Here is a 20,708-nt window from a genome sequence, read left to right on the forward strand (position 1 = left end):
ATAGACCTCTCATTAGCTGGAAGTAGGATGATATTTCCCACTGAATATAATTGCACACCATATGACACACTATGATGGTTTTGAACCCTCCTCTGAGCATCAGGCATTAACAATTGTTGGACATAGGATACTGGACTAGATGGACTAGTTTGCTTATTGTTGGGTGGCTTGTTTCATTATGGCAATTCTTATATTTTATTACAAATATTAATATAATCTAATAAGAAAATGAAGTACAGTAAATTATGTTGTCCTCTATAACTGAAGACATTAAGTAGGTCTGTGTGAATGCTTAAAATGAGTATTTGTGAAAAATAATTTGAATAACAAACACCATTGCTCTTTGACATTATTTATGATTTATATTATTTGCTGTTTGTGAATATTTGTACATGAAATTCTTGTCACAAGAATATTCACAGAAGGGAAAACTATCATGAAATCTCATGCAGACTTGCATTTGACAAGAATTAACATCAGGTTGTTGGCACAGCTATCTTGAAAGCTTTTCTGGCTTTGGGGATAATTCAGCCAGGGAGCAGAAATAATATTAAGTGAAGGAGGTGATCAGTTACACAGCACAAATGGCAAATTATGAATAACAAATAGTTAAAACAATAGGTACAGCTAATCATTTGTGAGCAAGCCATAGGTTGTAATATGCTTATATAAACCATTAATCAAATAATGAAGAAAAATATGAAAGTTAGTCTGGTTGTGGATAATTTGCAAACAGAAGGAAGAGTGGGTAAATTAGATCTGTCTAAGGGTTTTTCTGTATTGCCCATCACCATGGTAAATTAATGATCACACATAAATTTTGTCTCCATTTGATGGCCCATAGCAGACTTCATGGAATATTTTCCTCTTCACCCTTTTAGGTTCTAGGAAACTCTGCTTTTATATATAATATAATTTCATTAAATAAGTTCTTCCCTGCAAATGATTCATCTATCTCTGCCCCTGAGTAATAGAATTCATGAACAGTTATGAAACTATGATTCACTTGCTACTGAACCCAAAATAACTCTGTCCAACCCCCTCAGGAACAGGTCAGTGAGCAATAACTAATTGCCAGTTGTCTCTATTTGATTAAATGCTCACTGATTCTCATGCTGTGGCAAGAGCTCTCCCAAGCTACAGGAATTAGGAAAAGGCATTTCTCAAAAGTAAGGCTGAGTCACATAAGACATTGTTACCACATTATATGGCATCATGAAAAGACAGGAAAAAACACAAAAGGTGATAGTCTGACTTTATCCAGACTTTTAAAGGTGAAAGTTCATGTAAGCTTAAATTGTTCAACTTGATGGTGTTTTCTGCAGCTCTGCATCTGACACTGTTGATGTAACTAGGGTTGACGGTGAGGTGAAATGCTTCTGCGGTGTCTCCAGCTGCCCTTAGAAGTGTAACATATCATAGAACTGAAAAGTCCTTCCTTTTACCGGAATGACCATATGAGGGGAAATTATATTATTGATCCATTTGTAATACAGAACACAAAGCAAATTTAAAGGCTTTCTAACAAATATGCATTATCTTACAGGAACTTCCAAAGTTTCTTCAAGACCTTGCTTCAACTGATGCTGATCTGCCTTGGAACAGGTCTAAGAATCGCTTTCCAAACATAAAGCCATGTATGTCTTTACTAACTGGTCTCTCTTTTTTACTCTCTAACTGTAGAAGTACAGTGTATGTTTGGAATGCATCTGAATTTTTCATTTGGTCTCTCAGATAAGTTACTATAATAATGTACATGTTATATTATAATTTACTATCAACTAATCTGTTTTTGTTCACTTGTTTGAGTAAGGGTTATTTGTAAATGGCTTTCAACTTGCTCTCACAAGCTTTAACATGCAGGTGCAAGAAATTTTAGCCTGAATAGTTTCTTAGCTTTGTAATTTAACCCAAGTAGCAAACTCTTTAACATTCTTCCTGGACTTTTCCCCTTAGTTAAAAGTAAGTTAAGTGTAAAATCCACATGTTTGTGCATTTGTTTTCCATGGGACCTTGGTGATGCTTTCTTACAGCTACTTGCAAATATGCTGCAAGAGTTCCATTGAAGATCAGAGTGACTGTATGATAACTTATAAGCCAAGGCTAGATTTTATCACAGGAGACAGGAGTCTGTCTCTCTGTACTCAACACTGCTTCATTTTTCAGTTAATAAGACAAGAAATGCCATTATTATTTTAAGCATTAACTGTGATGTGAGATGGGGGGCATGGCATTCCTCTGTTAATGTAGCTACATTCTGTGCTATTAACTTTACAGAACAGCTGTTCCTGTTATCTGCTGCTTGGTTCAACACATATTCTGTGCTCTAATTTACAATTGCTAAAAACTGATATTCATGTTACCCAATAACATTGTCAGAAGTGCGTCAGAAATCTTTCGTTTTATAATATCCTTTCTTTTTACTGGTTTGCAGAAGCAAATGCCAGGAAATGGATAATTGATTTCAGTATGTACCGATTCAGAATCTTTTTCACACACGACATCTTTCCTATTTTTCATCACTTCTATATACTTATAATGGGCCAAATTCTGAGGTCCTTCCTCAATTTTTACTCAGTTCTCACTTAAGCCGACTTCCTGTTTTAGGGGTTTGCCTGGCTAAAGAATGAGTTAAAGCTCAATAAGGACCTCAGGACATGGCCTGGTGGTAGCAGAATATAACAGAACAAACAAATATAAATGATTAGGCCCAGGCTTGTAGTCTGATCCAGACAGAGGACCGCATCACCATTGCACCACCTCATCAAAGGCAGTTGGCTCTGCAAAGGCACAACAGGCCTGCACACCTCAGATTGCAGGATTGGGCCTTAGACGTTTGCATTAGAAATAATCATCATGAGAAAAATGCATTGAAATGTAAAGAGCAAGGAAGGAGAGTGATTATACAACCAAACAGGCTGGTTAAATAGTTCTTGGGAGTTGCAATTACTGTACTGTTTTGCCAAGGTAGATTTAATAAAATTAGCTAAACTAATGTAAACATTAATTTTGAATTCTCAGCATCATAGCAACATCTGATACATGTCACTATAGTTTACAAGTAAACATCTCAATTAAATAGACTTTATTTCTGCTATAGATAATAACAACAGAGTAAAGCTGATAGCTGATGCTGGTATTCCAGGATCGGATTACATCAATGCCAGCTATGTGTCTGTAAGTTGGAAGTCTCTCATAATGTTCATCACATTTTTTCTATTTTTATGTTCTTTTACAAAGTGACTTAAAAGGGAATCTATTTTATATCAGAACATGCTTCTAATGTTTTTTCCATCTACTGCAGCTGTTGTGGCCACACTGTCACTTCCAGCACTATGAATTCATGTGTCCAAGTGTATCATTGAACATAATTAGTTTTAAAACATTTAATTTGATTTGTGCATTGTTATTGTTGGGTTGTGTTTATTAATAGTAAAACAACTGTAGTCAGCTAATTCATTTCTGGAAATTATCTCATCCTGTTCCCATTGGAGCCAATTGTGAAAATCCCATTCATGTCAGTGGTACTGGATATGGCGCTATTTTGTATTTCTTAGTTAAGGATTTTGGGGTATTGTATAAAAGATGCTATGTAAAAATAAATAGAACTGAACTGAATATTCCTGTAACAATAGATAACGTGTTTTTATGCTATTTTATTTTATCCTTATTATTTCATGCTAATTTTGATGAGGAAAAATTTAAATATGCCACCTGACAACACAGAAGCTGTGGTATTGTTCAATGACATAGCTGCTACCAAAATATTTTAATACAATTGAATAAGCTGATGTGTTCGAACATAGACAAAATAGATTATTAAAATACTCTGTTGATGGAGGGGAGATAGCACAGTGTCTCTTTCCTCCAGTCTTTCTGCAGAACAGAATAGATGTCATTCCCACCCTGCTCCAAGTAATGCCTTCCCTAGAGTTTGGCCCTATTGGTAACTCAAGTAATAATAGCAGAACATTTCTCCCCACACTTATCTGTTTCTCAGGGTTTTCTGCAGGATCTCCCTGTCTCTGCCCTTATTTCCCTGAACCATGGTAATGCCCCCCTCATGCATCCTGGTAAAACAATCAAGCTATCCCTCTTGCAATGATTATTATAATTATTTATTGTTTTTATTACAGTGGCCCCAACTGAGGTCAAAACCCCATTGCACTACACACAGTACAAACAAAATAAGAGACAATTTGTGCCATGCAGGTCTTCCCATATAAATAGATGAGACAGCAAAGAGTAGCTTTTGAATGCTTTTGAAAGAAAATAGTATTATCTCCATGTTACAGACAGGAAACTGAGGCACTGAGACTTGCCCAAGGTCATACAGAAAGTCTGTAGCAGAGCTGGGTATTGAACACTGGTCTTCTGAGTCCTGACTCCCATCCCACTGTTTTAAACATCATCCTTCCTTTCTATTAGTCAGCAAAACTTACTCATCACTTTATACAGTGTTCTAACAGGGTGGGTCAACAGAAAAGACCTTCCGCCCTGTTACAAATCCTGTTACACAGCTGTAGTGCTGTTTGCCATGCTCCGGGCCTCTGAGGTGGTGTTCTGAGTAGAGTGGAAGGGTACGATTTATCCAGGATTGATATATCGCATCCCGAACGCGCTCACCGTCGACTCCGGAACTCCACCAGAGCGAGCGGTGGTAGCGCAGTCGACGGGGGAGCCACGGCCGCCAATCCCGCGCCGTGTGGACCCCAGGTAATTCAATCCAAGATACTTCGACTTCAGCTACGCTATTCGCGTAGCTAAAGTTGCATATCTTGGATCAATTCCCCCCCCCCCCAGTGTAGACCAGCCAGAAGATGGACAGGTCTCCACTCTTCCCCTCACTGGCTAGCATTCAAAAGCTGATGCTGGGAAGCTCACACAGCACCTTCAAAAAGGCTGCAGAAAGTGCTTCTGCGAAGAGCTCTCCCATGCAGGCATTTTTGCTTGCTTCTGACTTATGCAGGCATAATGCCTTTTGTCACCGTTGATGGGATATTGCAGCTGCCAAGCCCACCAATTCTCAGAGCTACAACTTTGCCGTGTGTGTGTGTGTGTATATATATAATATATATATATATATATATATATATATATATATATATATATATATATATATATACACACACAGAGAAAGGGAGAGAGATCTATAAAGGGCAAAGTTATAGCTCTGAGAATTGGTGGCCTTAGCAGCTGCAATATCCTATCAACGGTGACAAAAGGCATTATGCCTGCATAAGTCAGAAGCGAGCAAAAATGCCTGCATGGGAGAACTCTTAGCAGTAGGTAGATAGATAGATAGATAGATATAGAGAGAAACACCTTGTATATACTGTATAATAAGTGGGAATTTGAATGCTACTTTTATTTTTATTGGTTCACCCACGAAGGGAGAAAGCAAATAATTAACTCAGAGCTTTGCATCCCTGAGTTATAGCTCCTCACTTCACTGTTCAACTAGGGAGGATTAGTGTAGTTTCCCACTGCCACCTGTTATGTATATTATATATCAAATAAATAACAGCCAGCTGTGAATTATAGGACTGTAATTCTATTGAGGAGTTTTGATGAGGCTAATAAACTTTTGCACTGTTTGTTCTGTTTAATTACCAGAACTCCATGATGGACTATCAGCTCTGCAATGTAACATTTATTTTTTTAATTTTATATAATGCATAGAGCTCCTGGTGCACCAATGGCCCCTTTAAGAAAACTGGTTCCATCCTGTGGAAGGACAGCCAAGGGGCACATGTACTGCAATCTCTGCTTGAAAAAACTGCTCTCATGCTTTTAATTCATTTTAGAATTATGTACAAAAACAGAAACCAAGATCATCCCTTCCATGGAAAAATCCACAGGGTGACTTCAGGGGATCCTCTCTCAGAGAGAGACTTAGAACATCACTTTTCAGGGCTGAGGTTCCTTCCAACCCTTTGGCAGGAAAAAGGCCACCTCTGAACCTGGGCTGATCAATTGGAGGACAAGACAATGTATGTGGGCTCCCACCAGCTCTGGATCCGTAGCAGTTTTGCACTAATAGAGCTGCACAACCATGCCCCCAGCCCCCCAGCCACAGCTGCCCCGAGATCATGGGTGAAACTCTGCAGTAAAGGTAATACAGCCATAGGCTGTAACCTTGGGATATTTTGAATGACTCTAAGTAGCCATGACTTCAATTTAACATATTTTTAAAGGATGCCACTTCCAGTAGCACAGGACCTCTAAAGTATTTGGGCATTGGCTGAGATCAGACCTACTCAATGGAAAGAATCTCACCTATTGAATTATCCACATCACTTAGGCTATCCTTGGAGGTTTCCAATGCAACAACTTGGCTGGCCTATCCCTGTTTAATTTATATATCTGACAAATTCACAAACTCTGTTGATATGGCGGCAGGCATAATTATGAGTCATACACACACACACACACTTTTTGTTTGTGTATATACATATATATTAAATGTTTTCATTGTAGGGCTACTTGTGTCCAAATGAGTTTATTGCTACTCAGGGACCATTACCAGGAACAGTGGGTGATTTCTGGAGAATGGTGTGGGAGACTAGAGCAAAAACGCTTGTGATGCTTACGCAATGTTTTGAAAAAGGACGGGTAAGTTACTGGCATATCAGTTAACAATGCATGCAATAACTGTCAATTATATATGCTTTCTATCAGAATTATATATGTTCATTGTTAATAAGCAGTGTCCTCTGACTGCAGGTAAGATGTCACCAATACTGGCCAGAAGACAACAAACCAGTGACTGTGTTTGGAGATATAGTGATTACCAAATTAGTGGAAGATATTCACATAGACTGGACTATCAGGGATCTAAAAATTGAAAGGGTAAGGGAAAAGTGAAAAATGCTTTTATAAAAATACACTCTTAAATCCCAGTGAATGTCAAATGTGTTCCATCCCACTCAGCTGTCCCTAAAAGTTCTTCTTTTAATCCCAAATTTGCATACATTGCATTGTCTGTTTTTTCTGAATATTTTTAATTTTTTGAAAATTGTCTCCAGTTTCTGTCGCATGGAACTGATATGTGAAACCCAGATGATAGGAAGTAGAATATCAGGGATACTGAATCTCTAATCTGCTGGGAGCCAAAGTTTCTACCTGACTATCTCAATATCTTTTCTGGAAGGGAGTAATTATAAAAATTTGGGAATGATAAAAATCCCTTCTAATGCATCCCTCCCAGATAAAGCAACCAAGGGTGAGATTCTCTGGAACAGTGCAGCTGCTTTGTACTGCATCAGCAGCAGTAGTGAACTATAGAGCTGACATAACCAGCCCTGGGAGATTCTCCCAATACAAGTGGCTCTCGGTGTCTTAACACCACTTGCACTTTCTGTGGTTTCAGGCTTTTGTAACCATTAGCAGCCAGTAACAACTAGAAGAGCACTTAGGCTCAGGAATCAGTCCTGCATATAGTGGCCAAGACAATCCTATGCCTCCTTTGGACCTCCAGCACTGACATATATAGTGTGCAATTCTGCCAGACCCTAGGATGTGACCCTCCATGTCCAAACGTAAAGATGCATTATCTTTTCTTGGCACACACTAGTGGAAACAGGGGTAACAAGTAGGCAACATCCCAATTATCAGACTCCTAGGAATACATTGTGTACATAGTACAGAGCAATGAAACATTTAAAAACAAGATTGTGAGATATGATAAATTTGTTTTGTAGTTAAAACAGAACACAGAAGCAGCCACAGTAAAAGGGGGCTTACAGCCAGAAATGTATGCTGGCAAAACACAAATTCATATCTGTTAACCAATATGAGGCTTTCAGAAAACACAAGTCATGCTCTCTAAGCATTCCGTATGCAGTCACTAAAATACATTACACCTTAAATTGTGCCATTTATCAGTATGCTGATTAAGTATCTTGTATTTTTGTCTTTCAGTTTGCTCTTTGTTTTAAACCCACAAATGGATGAGTTATTGTTTGTTTATTTAAGGTTTTTTCCATGCAAGTCAACATGTACATTTTGCATCCATAATCCCCGTCACCGCGTCCTACTTTACTAACATAGATCCAAATTGTCCTTATGCATTATACAGTAGTTAAGAAGTCAGGTCATCACTTCCTGCTTTTATGTATTATCATAACTGCTATAGTGGGGTAGTCGCTCACATATACTTTCCCCCTGCTTTCTGGCCAAAGAGTAATTGGAATTGGATCAGTTGGCTGCCTTGACAGTAGCAAGTCAGTATAGGGAAGGGTCAGATGGAACACCTTCTCTGATTGAGTTTCAGCCAGCTTTGCTCATTGAGCTACTAGAAGACCTGGAGACACTTCAGTTTGTAATCTGCAAATTGGACACAGGTCCCGTCTGGCTTCTAAAGTCAAGGGGAGAGTTGAGTCTCCTGCTGGCTGAGGTCATTAACACTTTCCCATGGGTGGACTGCTGCCAGCTTCCCATAAACAACAGTCATTTAACCCATGCACAAGAAGTTATCTCCTGATGCTAGTACATTTGACAACAGTGTAAGTCTCAAACTTTCCTCTTTAGGTAAGGTTATTTAGAAGAATGTGCGAGGGAAACTTAGGTGTTACAGTACAGTTCACTTTTAGATCTAATATGGGTCTGTTTCAAAATTCTAATACAGAACTTGTATCTAATTTGTGCTTGCCAGCATGGGGATTGTATGATGGTACGTCAGTGTAACTTTACTGCCTGGCCTGAACATGGAGTCCCTGAAACTACAGCACCATTAATCCATTTTGTCAAGCTGATCCGTGCAAGTCGAGCACATGATAACACACCTATGGTTGTTCACTGCAGGTAAGCAGAGAATTAAGTACATACATGAAAGTATTATACCATTTAAGTGAATATTAGTGTGCAGGAAAGTTGCCAGATTGAAAGCAGTGGGGAAAAAAGGCTGCTCTTTTATTCAGAGTATAGCCCTGGCAGCAGTGCAAGTTTCCAAGCAATGTTCCTCAACTCTTTCTGGAGGTAGAAGACCAGTTTGTGTTTTCCTTTCCACCCCATGCAATTCAACTGATATGATGTCAGTGAAAGAGTTATTCCGGTATTTACCATACAGTCACATTAAAGTTCACTTCAGATTTCCTCACAATTTGTCTGTTTATTAGCAAAGCGCTCTGCTAATACACCCAGATAATGTGAGCACCATGCAAGACTCAAACTATCTTATTTATACAGATAAAAGGGCACGAACTTAACAAGATAACAAAAGGAAGCAGAACTGATAAGTTTACCTGGGACTAGATATACATATCTTATTTCCTTACTAACTATTACCGATCTCCTGTTAATGTCCCACCATTAGCTTAAGTGGACCCATTGTTTCATACCTTAATGTTTCTCTTCCTGACAACTATATTTCAACATTCCTTATTCCTGCTTAAAGGAACATACAGTATTTCTTTAATCCATTCTATTTTAACAATATAATTCATTCTACTTTCACACAAGCAATGTTCCTCAACTCTTTCTGGAGGTAGAAGACCAGTTTGTGTTTTCCCTTCCACCCCATGCAATCCAACTGATATGATGTCAGTGAAAGAGTTAGTCCGGTATTTACCATACAGTCACATTAAAGTTCACTTCAGATTTCCTATTTACTTAAAATAGGAGATGTGTGTGTGGTAACACTTGACAAATGTTGACTTTTTAATGACTTCTACCATAATTATAGTTTTCTTTAAGGAAGAAGTGTTGAAAAGTTTATTTAAAATCTACATATCATATATTATCAGAAGACAGAAACTATATGGGAACCAGCAAAGAATGGAGACTTGGAATAGAAGGTTGTATCTACAATCCCTTTCATATTCAAAGGCCAGATTTCAAAACTGGATCCTAAAAATAGATGCCCAAATCTATATGTTGGAGAGCTAAATAAGTGGTCTGGTTCTGAGATGTGTTCAGCTCTCATCGCTCCCATTGATTTCATTCTCTGCACCATTACACTATCATTTCAAAGAGTCAGTGTCTGAGCAAGGCTAATTCTTCAGTAAGGTGGTCAGCAGGTCTGCATGTTATACAGTTTTTTCCACATTTCCAGATGGTCTCTCAGTGTCCCCACTGACTCAGTGGGCACATTCTGAAGTAGTGATTCAGGCTAAGAACCATGTTCCAGATTCTCTGCTGTGCTCAGTGTGAGGGGACACTGAGCGATTTGGTTTCAGCTCTCAATTCTCTGCTCCATCCCTCATCTGTGTTCAGCCTATAATGCATTGGGACTTCTCTAACTTGCTCCAACTATCAATGCCACTAAGAGACTATCCACCAAATGGCCACTGCTGGAACATAATGCTTTCCTGCCACTCCTCTTCCCTGCTCCCAATGCAACCCCTACACTAGAGACTAGTGGAAGAGGCAACTACACTGGCTCTATGCTTCTGAGGACTCCCCCATGCTGGTGGTTGTCCTCAGATGGGAGATAGGACCAGATTCCATCTCCTTTTCACTGCAGAGAGTTGCAAAGGGGACAGAGAATTTGGCCCACAGCCCATACTAAGGATGTTCCCTTGCTTATGTCACTATGACCTTGCAGCAGCAACACATGTCCTCATAACCGCAGGATTCATTTATTATAATACCACTTAGCAGAGCTTCTCACATGTTGCAGCTTTTACAGAGTGCAGTCACACATTTGGTGAGCAAACATGATCATGTTACCCCTGCCCAGCCTTTTTTGCTCTGCTTGCTTATAAATGTGGGAATGATTTTAAGGTAACCCTGTTAATTTTCAAACCCCTTAATTAAGAAGAATACCCCTAGCCACAAGTGTGTTGGACTTGCCACTTCAGCCTAGCTATCTATTCCCACCTTTTTTCAAACGTTTTTTCTTGTATAACAATTCACTGTATAGAAGTCCTCTTTGTTTTGTTTAGTTTTTAATAGAAATGCGCCAAGGAATCCAAGTTTCAGTTTTGCAGAACCTTGTGATTGCAGTTTTGTTGCATTCAAAACAGCAAAGTTTGTTGGGATTCATATAAAAGCTTTTTGGCTCCTTCCAATTCCTACAGTTTGCTAAATAGCATAATTTTGATTTAGCTGCACCTCATGAATCAGGCTTTGGCTTTGCAAAACCAAAGCCAGGTCAGAGTTCACATCTAGATTCCATTTTATCCCAGTCAATAAAGGTACCAGAGTGAGAGGGTGGATAAAGATTCTAGTTTTCGCCCAGTTTTCTTTTCATGATAAATTTATTTTTCGAGGTTTTGAATTCATAGATTCAAAGGCCAGATGGGACCATGGTGATCACCTCGTCTGATCTCCTGTATAGCATAGGTCATAGAACTGCCCCAGAATTATTCCTAGAGCATATCTTTTTAGAAAGACATCCACTCTTAAAAATTTAAAAATTGTCAATGATGGAGAATCCATGACTACGGGAGAATCCATGGATAAGGGTTCAGTTACAGGGGGAATATTATTATTATCACGTAGCCCCATTAAATGTGCACCACAGCTCCTCTTTGCTGTACATCAAGATACAGCAATTGAGACGGGAGTTGGAGGATTCTCCTATTGGAGACATTGGATGAATATGTCCTTGTCCATCAACTTAATAATGATGAAAATTGCAAAATTGTTTCAATGGTTAATTACTCTCATCATTAAAAATGTAAGCCATATTTTCAGTCTGAATTTGTCTAGATTCAACTTCCAGCCACTGGATCTGCTATACTGAAGCTTTGCAATTATATATATTAAAATAATTAGTGTAAAAACTATATTTTATTTTATATATATTCTTTACAGTGCTGGAGTTGGAAGAACAGGGGTTTATATTGCACTTGATCACTTAACACAACATATAAATGATCATGATTTTGTGGACATGTATGGACTTGTAGCTGAGCTGAGAAGTGAGAGAATGTGTATGGTACAGAACCTGGTAAGACATATAGAATTTATATACATCCTATGTTAAGAAAACATTTTGTTCTCTGTAATACTGCAAAAATGAGCAGCAAAACTTGTGAAAATCAGCCTTATTGTAAGTTTTCTAGTACTTCCTGCTCCCGATTGGATTGGAAGCATTATACCAGTAGGCTTTCTTGAAGTCTTTGACACTTCTCCCAGCCAAGGAGTGGAAAGATGAAAGGTAGTGTTTTTAAAAAATAAATCAAACCTCAGACTTTGTAAAAAGGTTTATTTTGAATTTTGGGTGAAGGTTCAGGTAATTTTTTTAAACCCAAACTGATTTGCCCATATCTTATTATATTTGGCTTTATTAACTTCTTTCTGACAAGTAAGTTTATATAAATATAGAGCTCCATCCTCCAAAAATTTAAACATGTGCTTAACTTTACCCATATCAATAGTCCCATTGACTGACTTATTTTAAATTGACTTAAATAAGATTACACAAGTGAATTAAGTTATATGCACTCTTCAGTATTTGTAAGATAAGTGTTTGAAGAGACTTCTATGGGCCTACAACAAGATACATTTTTAGCAATCATATGCAAGGTGAGTATACGTTATTAAGAGAAAAATAATTGAACTGTTAGTAAAAGGACTATCCGAGGCTTAGAGATCTGGGTACATGCTGCCGCTTTCCATGGAGCCTTAGTGGAATTTAAAGCTGCCCTTAATGCACCAATTCAGTGTAATCCTTGTATTCATTCCTGTAGGTCTAATAGTATTATCTAATTCAGAGGCTTTTAAATTGTGGTGTGAGAAGCACCAGTAGTCCCTGGAGACCAGGCTTGTAACATGGTGCTGACTCTTCCTGCTTATTTCTAGCAGTTAAATTGTAAGCAATTGCTGTAGTTGCCTCAGGGTTCTTATATAATCATGAGGTGAAACTCTGGTTCCATTGAAGCAGGTGGCTAAACTCCCACTGACGTTAATAGGGTCTGGATGTCACCCACGAATGGAAAAGGAAATGGCTATGAGATAACATCTGTATTAAGATACAGTACACAGTATGAAAAAGTTTGAGATCCTTGATCTAACTCAACCACTATAATTAAGGGTGCTTAGCTGTAAGAACCGCGGGTCTTAGACTGAGCTAATAAGGGGTGTGTTCTTGTTGTTGGGGTCAGACCTCAATGGGTGCAGGTTCAGACCCTTTGGAAGGGTCACTCTTGACCCAGTTGCTAGTTCATCGCATACTCTTCCTTGCCAGCAGAAAGTGTGGTATCAGTTTGAACCTCTTTGTCTAAGAGGTGATTTACAAGCTTATTGGTGCTTTATATTGAGATTTAGTCTCCTGCTGGCATTCTGCCGAGTACAGCCTGATGGTTTCAAAGCTATTTGTGGTCATGTTTATACAAATACTTAGTTTGAGGCTAGCTGGGATGTTAATCTACAGAGCTCCAGTGTGCCACACACTAACTGTCCATGTGGACCCTGCTGATGTGCACTAGGTGTTCCCTAGTGTGCATTGACTTGCCACGGTTTGAAAGAGCAGTACAGCAAAGTGCACTAGGGAACTTTTAATGTTCACTAGAAGGGTCCATATAGGCAGTTAGTGTGCAGCATGCTGGAGCACTGTAGATTTACCTCCCAGCTTGCTATGCAATAAGTGTTTGTGTAGATATGCCCTGCAAAAGGAGGCTTGTTCGGTTTGGGAAACATTCCTGCTACCCATATTGGATCGGAGAATATGAGAAGTGAGATGAAGGTGATGTGTAAAGTTAGTCTGTCCTTTCCAGCAGTTGAACCTATAAATCTGAAATTTTGGAATCTTAGGATGAAAATTGAGACCATGGTACAATGTCACATGGAAAATATTGTGGTCTGGTTGTTTATCATTTGGGATATTTTTCCCTTCTTTATTCTGTTTATTAATGGTTGGCATCAAAATGTAGAGTTCTCTAGTAACAATAGATGGCTGTAGGGACTTAAAAAAATATCCATTCTATTCTGTTTGTTCTCTAGCAAATGTCAGTTTGGTAGTATGATGGGGTGTACAACCCCACACTGGGCAACAAGGGGTAAAGGAACTGCTCTGGGCCCAGCCTGTCCTGCCCCGCCACACCTGTTGGAAATTTCCCCACTGGAGGAAGAGTTAAAAGCAGTAGCGTAGCTAGCGGGGTGCAGGGGAAGCAGCCGCTTCCCCCGCCTTTCCAAAAGCGGCCGGAGGAGGGGGGGGGGCAGCATGGCGGTCGGCAGCCGCAGGAGCGAGGGGGGGGGCATGGGGGTGGCACGGCAGGGCTGGAGGAGCCATGGGGGGGAGGGGCGGTGCGGCCGGAGGAGGAGCCAGGGGGCGTGGCCAGAGGAGGAGCCAAGGGGGGGCACCTTTTTTATGTTTGCTCCCCCTCCTCTTAGAAGCTGGCTACGCCACTGGTTAAAAGGCAGGGGAACAGCTCATTTGGTGGCAGTGGCAGACCAGGGAAGAGAGCAGACCTGCGACCTGCAGCTCCAGCAGATGAGAGTGGAGGGAAGGCAGACATCTCTCCCTAAGACAATTGCCCAAAGATCCCTCCCTGAGAGAAAGGAGGACCTGCTACAGACAGCTGGAGAGGGAAGCATTCCCCTCTCCCCTCCTCCCCCCCCCATATGAACTCTAGACTTTGGTAATCCCCTTTATTTTTTGTTTGGACTATCCCAGCAGAGGAAAGCCCTGAGCTGGCCCAGGAGGGTGGGCCATATTGTGGGTGGAGGCAGGTGGCGCCTGAGAAGATGCCACCATCAGAAGGTGCCTTATGATGAGCGGGCACCCTTCACACTGCCTTAACCCGGATCATGACTTTGGGACAGTTGCAGGAGGGGAGATGGGAAGAGGCCCAGAGAAGGCAGCCTTAAGCAGCCTCAGCTGTCAGATCACTGATAGCACTCAAAGGGCCCTGGTTCAGAGCCCAGTGGAATGGGGGGGCCCAAGCTCCCCTACCAACAACCCTCCTGCAGTCACAGGCCTTAACCCTGACCAACCAGCCCCAGAGTGAGGACCATCACAGGTAAGTTTAAATATAGCACATGTAGCTAGGTGAGAAAATAACAGAACTCCTATCACTGGGATTTTACTGTGGTAAGGAGCACTGGAACCAGTAGTCTTACACCCTTCACTGCAAATCAAATAATCTAAATGGCCTCAGTGGGAGGCAATTCAGTGGAGGCCTCACAGAACCAAACTATTACAAATAAAAAAGACAATAGATAAGGTCAAGGCTTATTTTAAAAACCTATGTTTGTCACTTTTGCTCACCTCTGTGCTTACAGATTCTGGCAGAGGCCAAAAATGGAAGTGCCAAAATGTAACACAAGAGGCTGTTCTCTTAATACTGATTTCCAACCTGATCAAAGGCAGGAAGTATTGTCATTGTTACTTTGGTATAATATTGCAGTGTCATGAGAGAGCTTGTTCTTCTCCAAGTCATTTCCAGCACAGTTTTGCAGAACCAATAGGTGCAATACTCCATGTCACCATCGAGACTGATCGAAACAGAATGAATCTTATTAGTTTTTGAGGGTTATCCATTGTTTCCCTAAACAAAGCAGGGTTTTAGCAGTCAAGGCTATTCTGACATTTCCATTATAAAACACCTCATAACGATCTCTAATTTGGGTTTTAAATTGTCAGCATAGAAAAGGTACCAAGACAGAAGCAATTCCCTCCCACCTGCAATTAAAAAATAAAAAATAAAAAATCAGCCTCTCTTTAAATTGTAGGAATAAAATATAATAAAATAAATATCACCCTTTCTTTCCATATTTATAACATTGAAATTGTTTTACTTTTGCAAACCATTGTGTTGCAATTTTGAACGGCTGGTACAGGGCTAGATTAAGAATAAGCTTAACATAGCTGTGCAGGGAAATAGGAAGAGGAGTAGCGACTCCCTCCTTGCCAGCCTGTCTACCTGAATCTTAACTCTAGGTGCCGGGAGAGTGCAGGGGCTGTGTATGAGACACTATCCCCAGGGAGGGGCAGGGACTAGGCCAGGCCATGACTCAACTCCCTTGTCCCCCCCTATACACAACACTTTATGTGTCAGCTAGCAGTATAGGGTTGCCAGGCATCCAGTTTTAGACTGGAACACCTGGTTGAAAAAGGATCCTGGCGGCTCTGGTCAGCAGCGCTGACCGGGCCATTAAAAGTCCAGTCAGTGGCATAGCGGGGTTAAGGCAGGCTCCCTCCCTGGCCTGTCTCTGCACAGTTCCTGGAAGCAGGCGACATGTCCCTCCCGCTCCTAGATGCAGGGGGAGCCAGGGAGGCTCCACCCACTGCCCCTGCCCCGAGCACCGGCTCCGCAGCTCCCATTGGCTAGGAACCACTGCCAATGGAAGCTGCAGGAGCGGCGCCTGCGGGCATGGGCAGCGTGCAGAGCCCCCCGGCTCCTATGCCTAGGAGCCAGACATGCCAGCTGCTTTCGGGAGCCGTCAGAGGTAAGCACCACCCGGCCAGAGCCTGCACCCCAAACCCCCACCTGCACCCCAACTCCCTGCCCCACTTTAGAACCCACTCCCACACCCTAACTCCCTTCCAGAGCCCATACCTCGAAACCATCCTGCACCCCAACCTCCTGTTCCAGGCCTGAGCCCTCTCCTGCACCCCAAACTTCTCATCCCCGGCCCCACCCCAGAGCCCACACCCCCAGCTTGAGCCCGCAGCCCCTCCCACACCCCAACACCCTGCCCCAGCCCTGAGCCCCCTCCTGCAGTCCAAACCCATCAGCCCCAGCCCAGAGCCCTCTCCTGCACCCTGAACCCCTCATTTCTGGTCCCACCCCAGAGCCTGCACGCCCAGCCAGAGCTCTCACCCCCTCCCGCACCCCAAGCCCCTGCCCAGGCCCAGTGAAAGTGAGTGAGGGTGTGGGAGAGCGAGCAACGTGGGGGATAGAGTGAGTGGGGGCGGGGCCTCAGAGAAGGGGCAGAGCGGGGGGCGTGGCAAGGGTGTCCAGTTTTGTGCGATTAGAAAGTTGGCAACCCTACAGCAGTACTGGTTAAGGAGTAAGCTGTACCTTAAAAAGGATTATAGAAAACCACTCCCTTTTCCCCCTCCAGCACAACCGAGGCACTCTGGGAGGCATTGTGTCTCTCCGAGACCTTGTCTGCAACTGCCTGCACTTGTGACAGTGTGTAGGGTACAGGTCACTACATGCTGCAGTGACCATACTCTGTACAGTGGATAGATACATGCAGTAGCGAAAGCCTCCAGCAGTGGGGATAGAGGAGAAAGGTTCCAGCAGCCTAGAGCCTTTTCCCACTTGAGTCTTTCACTGTGGCAGGGAAATGTTCTGCTAAAAGTAGCAGTGTAGACCTGCCTTCCCCCTGCTTGGGTGTGTAGAGAGCTGTACGGGATATATACCCTAGGGTTCAGGAATGTAGGGCACTGTACACTACCTGCCTAAGCCAGGGCTCACCATCTACACTGCTATCTATACCTGTGCTAGCTGCGTGTGCAGCGTCTGTACTCTACACGCCACCATATGGACCCCTCAGGGGTGTTTCAGCTACACACGGCCCCTTACTCTGGGCTATACAGTAGAACCTCAAAGTTACGAATGGAGAATGGAGGTTGTTCATAACTCTGAAATGTTTGTAACTCTGAACAAAGCATTATGGTTGTTCTTTCAAAAGTTTACAACTGAACATTGACTTAATATAGCTTTGAAACTTTACTATTCAGAAGAAAAATTCTGCTTTTATCCATCTTAATTTAAATGAAACAAGCACAGAAACAGTTTCCTTACCTTGTCAAATCTTTTTTTTTAAAACTTCCCCCTTTTTTTTTTTAAGTAGTTTACGTTTAACACAACACTGTGCTGTATTTGCTTTTTTCCCCTCTGCTACTGCCTGATTGCATACTTCCGGTTCCAAATGAGGTGTGTGGCTGACCAATCAGTTCATAACTCTGGTGTTCTTAACTCTGAGGTTCTACTGTATGTAAAATGCACAGTCTAGTCCCTAATGAATGATTTTTTTCCCCAGGAAAAGACCCTACAAAAAGGGTTTTGGCACATCATGTGCTCCCCTTCATCCTTTTTCCTGCCCCAGTGGGAATTTCAGAAAGATTTTTAGTGCATACAAGTGGGCGCTGCTTTGGCACAACAGACTTTACAGCCTTTGGGGTTCAAAATCTGAATAATATAAACTATTTAAAAAATGTATGTTGTAGTAACTTCAGTCTGTCAGGTCACAGCTCATATTTGCTTGATGGATCCATTACAGAACAAAAAGAAGAACAGGAGTACTTGTGGCACCTTAGAGACTAACAAATTTATTAGAGCATAAGCTTTCGTGGACTACAGCCCACTTCTTCGGATGCATACGAAGAAGTGGGCTGTAGTCCGAAGAAGTGGGCTGTAGTCCACGAAAGCTTATGCTCTAATAAATTTGTTAGTCTCTAAGGTGCCACAAGTACTCCTGTTCTTCTTTTTGCGGATACAGACTAACACGGCTGTTACTCTGAAACCTGTCATTACAGAACAAGATATCTTCCCCAAAAAAGGCTTTACTACAATGAGTATTTTGAAGCACCCTATCATGTCAATAAGGATTTCAGGAAACAATATATGGAAAAAATATGTATTGCTACTACCGGTATATACTGCAGCAGCTCTGAAAGTTTATTGTTTCATTTATCTGTGGCTTGAGAATTACTGATTCCAGAGACATAACCATCTAAATGAAACCCTCATTATGTATTAGAAACAGTTTGAACGATTAAGAGTTTTATCCCAATGCACAAAAGCCAAGAAAGTCAACATTTTTATTTCTAAGCTGGTTCTCAAAATGCCCTCTACAACAGGCATCTATCTTTAGAAGCTATTTGTTTTTTCCGTCATGAACAGGCCACGTATTAAGTGAATGGAATTTAGTGGATTTTTTGCATTTGACTGCACCCTGCTGGCTTTCAGCATGCTAGGAGGGAGGAAAGTTTCTTCATTTAAGTGCTTGATATATGTGGTTCAGCTCCTTCAGTCTGAATCAAATGTTGAAAAACAAGCTGAACACATTTTTTCATGTATAACTAGCTTTGAGGGAATGGTGTGGTGCAGTCTATTATCTTCAGTTATGTTTGGAATAATTTTTGTATATTTGACTGTGCATAGTAATTAACATGCCTATAGACTAATAATTGATCATTCATAATTATCAGAATTGGGTCAGACATAAGACATTATCAAAGGGTTGGAACAAGTTGCAAAACTAGAATTACTTTCAGAACATCTATAGGTTTTTATTCAAAATTGTGTTAAAATATTTTGTTATTAAAAGCAAATTTTTCATCATAAATTCATGTAAGTAACCTCTCACTTTTACATCATACAGGCACAATATATTTTTTTGCATCAGTGTGTTTTGGACCTATTGACAAGCAAGGGAAGCAGTCAATCCATATGTTTTGTAAATTATTCAGCACTGCAAAAGATGGACTCTTTGGATGCCATGGAAGGTAAGTAGATACAGATTGTTCCAAAGTTATTTTTTCCTAGCAGGTGCTTTGATTTGTTCGTACTAATAAGCATACTTTGACAAGCACTTGGAGGCTTGATAAGTGCAAAGTTATGGCTTTCTGCTGCCCTTTAACACAGATTATGGTATCAGTCATTGTTCAAGCTATTTACATTTTTCAACAGAAATTCTTTCAGAGTTATCAGTAATTGGTTAATGTTCATTTAAAAAGCAGTTTAATTTAATGTATTTGTTTCTGTTGTAGGTGATGTGGAACTTGAATGGGAAGAAACTACCATGTAAATATTTAAAGCAAAGATTATTAGGTCTTGAAAACCAAATGGTATTTTTCTAAATGCAGGGGCCAAAACAAATCCCCTTATAATGAATTAAAAACAATAATTTTTTTAAAAAATGTTGAAATGGTTCCTTTTCTATCAATGTGCCTTCATAAATGTAATAAATTATTTTATGCAAATCACTAGGCAATAAAGATCAGCAATACTTTTGCCCAGATTGCAGTTCTGTTGTTATGTAAATAACTCAGTATGTATTTAAATTGAAAGTGTGCTCTCAACAAATGCCCCTTTTCCCCAGTTATCTTGTAAAAGATTAAAAATTAGCCAAATGTGAAGGAAAATGTTCATATTCCTAACGTGCATAATTCAGTGTGAATTTGCTGTATTCTTTTGTTTGGTTTTGAGTAAAAGCTTGAATTCTTTGACTCAGTCATGTTAGTTTGGCCTCCAGGGTGTTGACAATTCTTGTGGATTACTTCCAATACTGTCATGATGATCTTTACCTAAGTGTATGTTCTTGTGTTTTAAATCTGCTGTTTTATGAGTGCTAGGATATCATCCCATGATCCTGAACAGCTGAAGAGTCACCCCCTGACACTGCGAGGATTATTCAGCTTTTGTACAGCACACAGTAGCTCTTCAGGGATAGTTGGGGCTATTTAAGCTAACTTGTGATCACCCGGTTGTTGTTTTTAAATGTTGCTAGTGATTGCACATGTTTGATGATGAAGAAAGGATCTCACATTCCTGCTACTTTTGTAAAACTGAAAGGAAAAAAAAAGAATAAAGTTTTAAATTTATTACATATTATAATGCATGGTAGATTGATTTGAGTAATGTACTGTATACCTTCATTCAAACGACCTAATACAATCTTATACAGTATCTTCATAAGGAATACTCAGAAATTCAATATTAAAATATTTTATTGTTCAGGTGTATAAAATCAAACTTTGTTGCCTTCACATTGGCATGAAATAAGTCACTGAAGCCTTTGAAATGCATGGCTGACAATATTTTGTGTTGGCACAATTCCAGAGAGCACTGATTAATAAAACC

The 20,708-nt window shown here is 40.6% G+C and overlaps 1 protein-coding gene across 8 annotated transcripts in view; it reads left to right on the top strand.

The window, feature by feature from the left end:
* The window catches only part of PTPRQ (protein tyrosine phosphatase receptor type Q), a 196,382-nt gene extending 175,920 nt beyond the window's left edge, over nucleotides 1-20,462 (top strand). For all 8 annotated transcript variants that reach the window (XM_042850788.2, XM_065559792.1, XM_065559816.1 and 5 more), the window contains 8 exons: nucleotides 1,547-1,637; nucleotides 3,101-3,177; nucleotides 6,481-6,615; nucleotides 6,727-6,852; nucleotides 8,657-8,805; nucleotides 11,761-11,896; nucleotides 19,228-19,351; nucleotides 19,616-20,462. In XM_042850788.2, the coding sequence (XP_042706722.2) occupies nucleotides 1,547-1,637; nucleotides 3,101-3,177; nucleotides 6,481-6,615; nucleotides 6,727-6,852; nucleotides 8,657-8,805; nucleotides 11,761-11,896; nucleotides 19,228-19,351; nucleotides 19,616-19,653 (876 nt within the window). In that variant the 3' untranslated portion in view covers nucleotides 19,654-20,462. The remainder of the gene's footprint in view (nucleotides 1-1,546; nucleotides 1,638-3,100; nucleotides 3,178-6,480; nucleotides 6,616-6,726; nucleotides 6,853-8,656; nucleotides 8,806-11,760; nucleotides 11,897-19,227; nucleotides 19,352-19,615) is intronic.
* The last annotated feature ends 246 nt before the right edge of the window (nucleotides 20,463-20,708 follow it).

Source organism: Chrysemys picta, chromosome 1, assembly GCF_011386835.1.
Source record: "Chrysemys picta bellii isolate R12L10 chromosome 1, ASM1138683v2, whole genome shotgun sequence".
NCBI lineage: Eukaryota > Metazoa > Chordata > Testudines > Emydidae > Chrysemys > Chrysemys picta.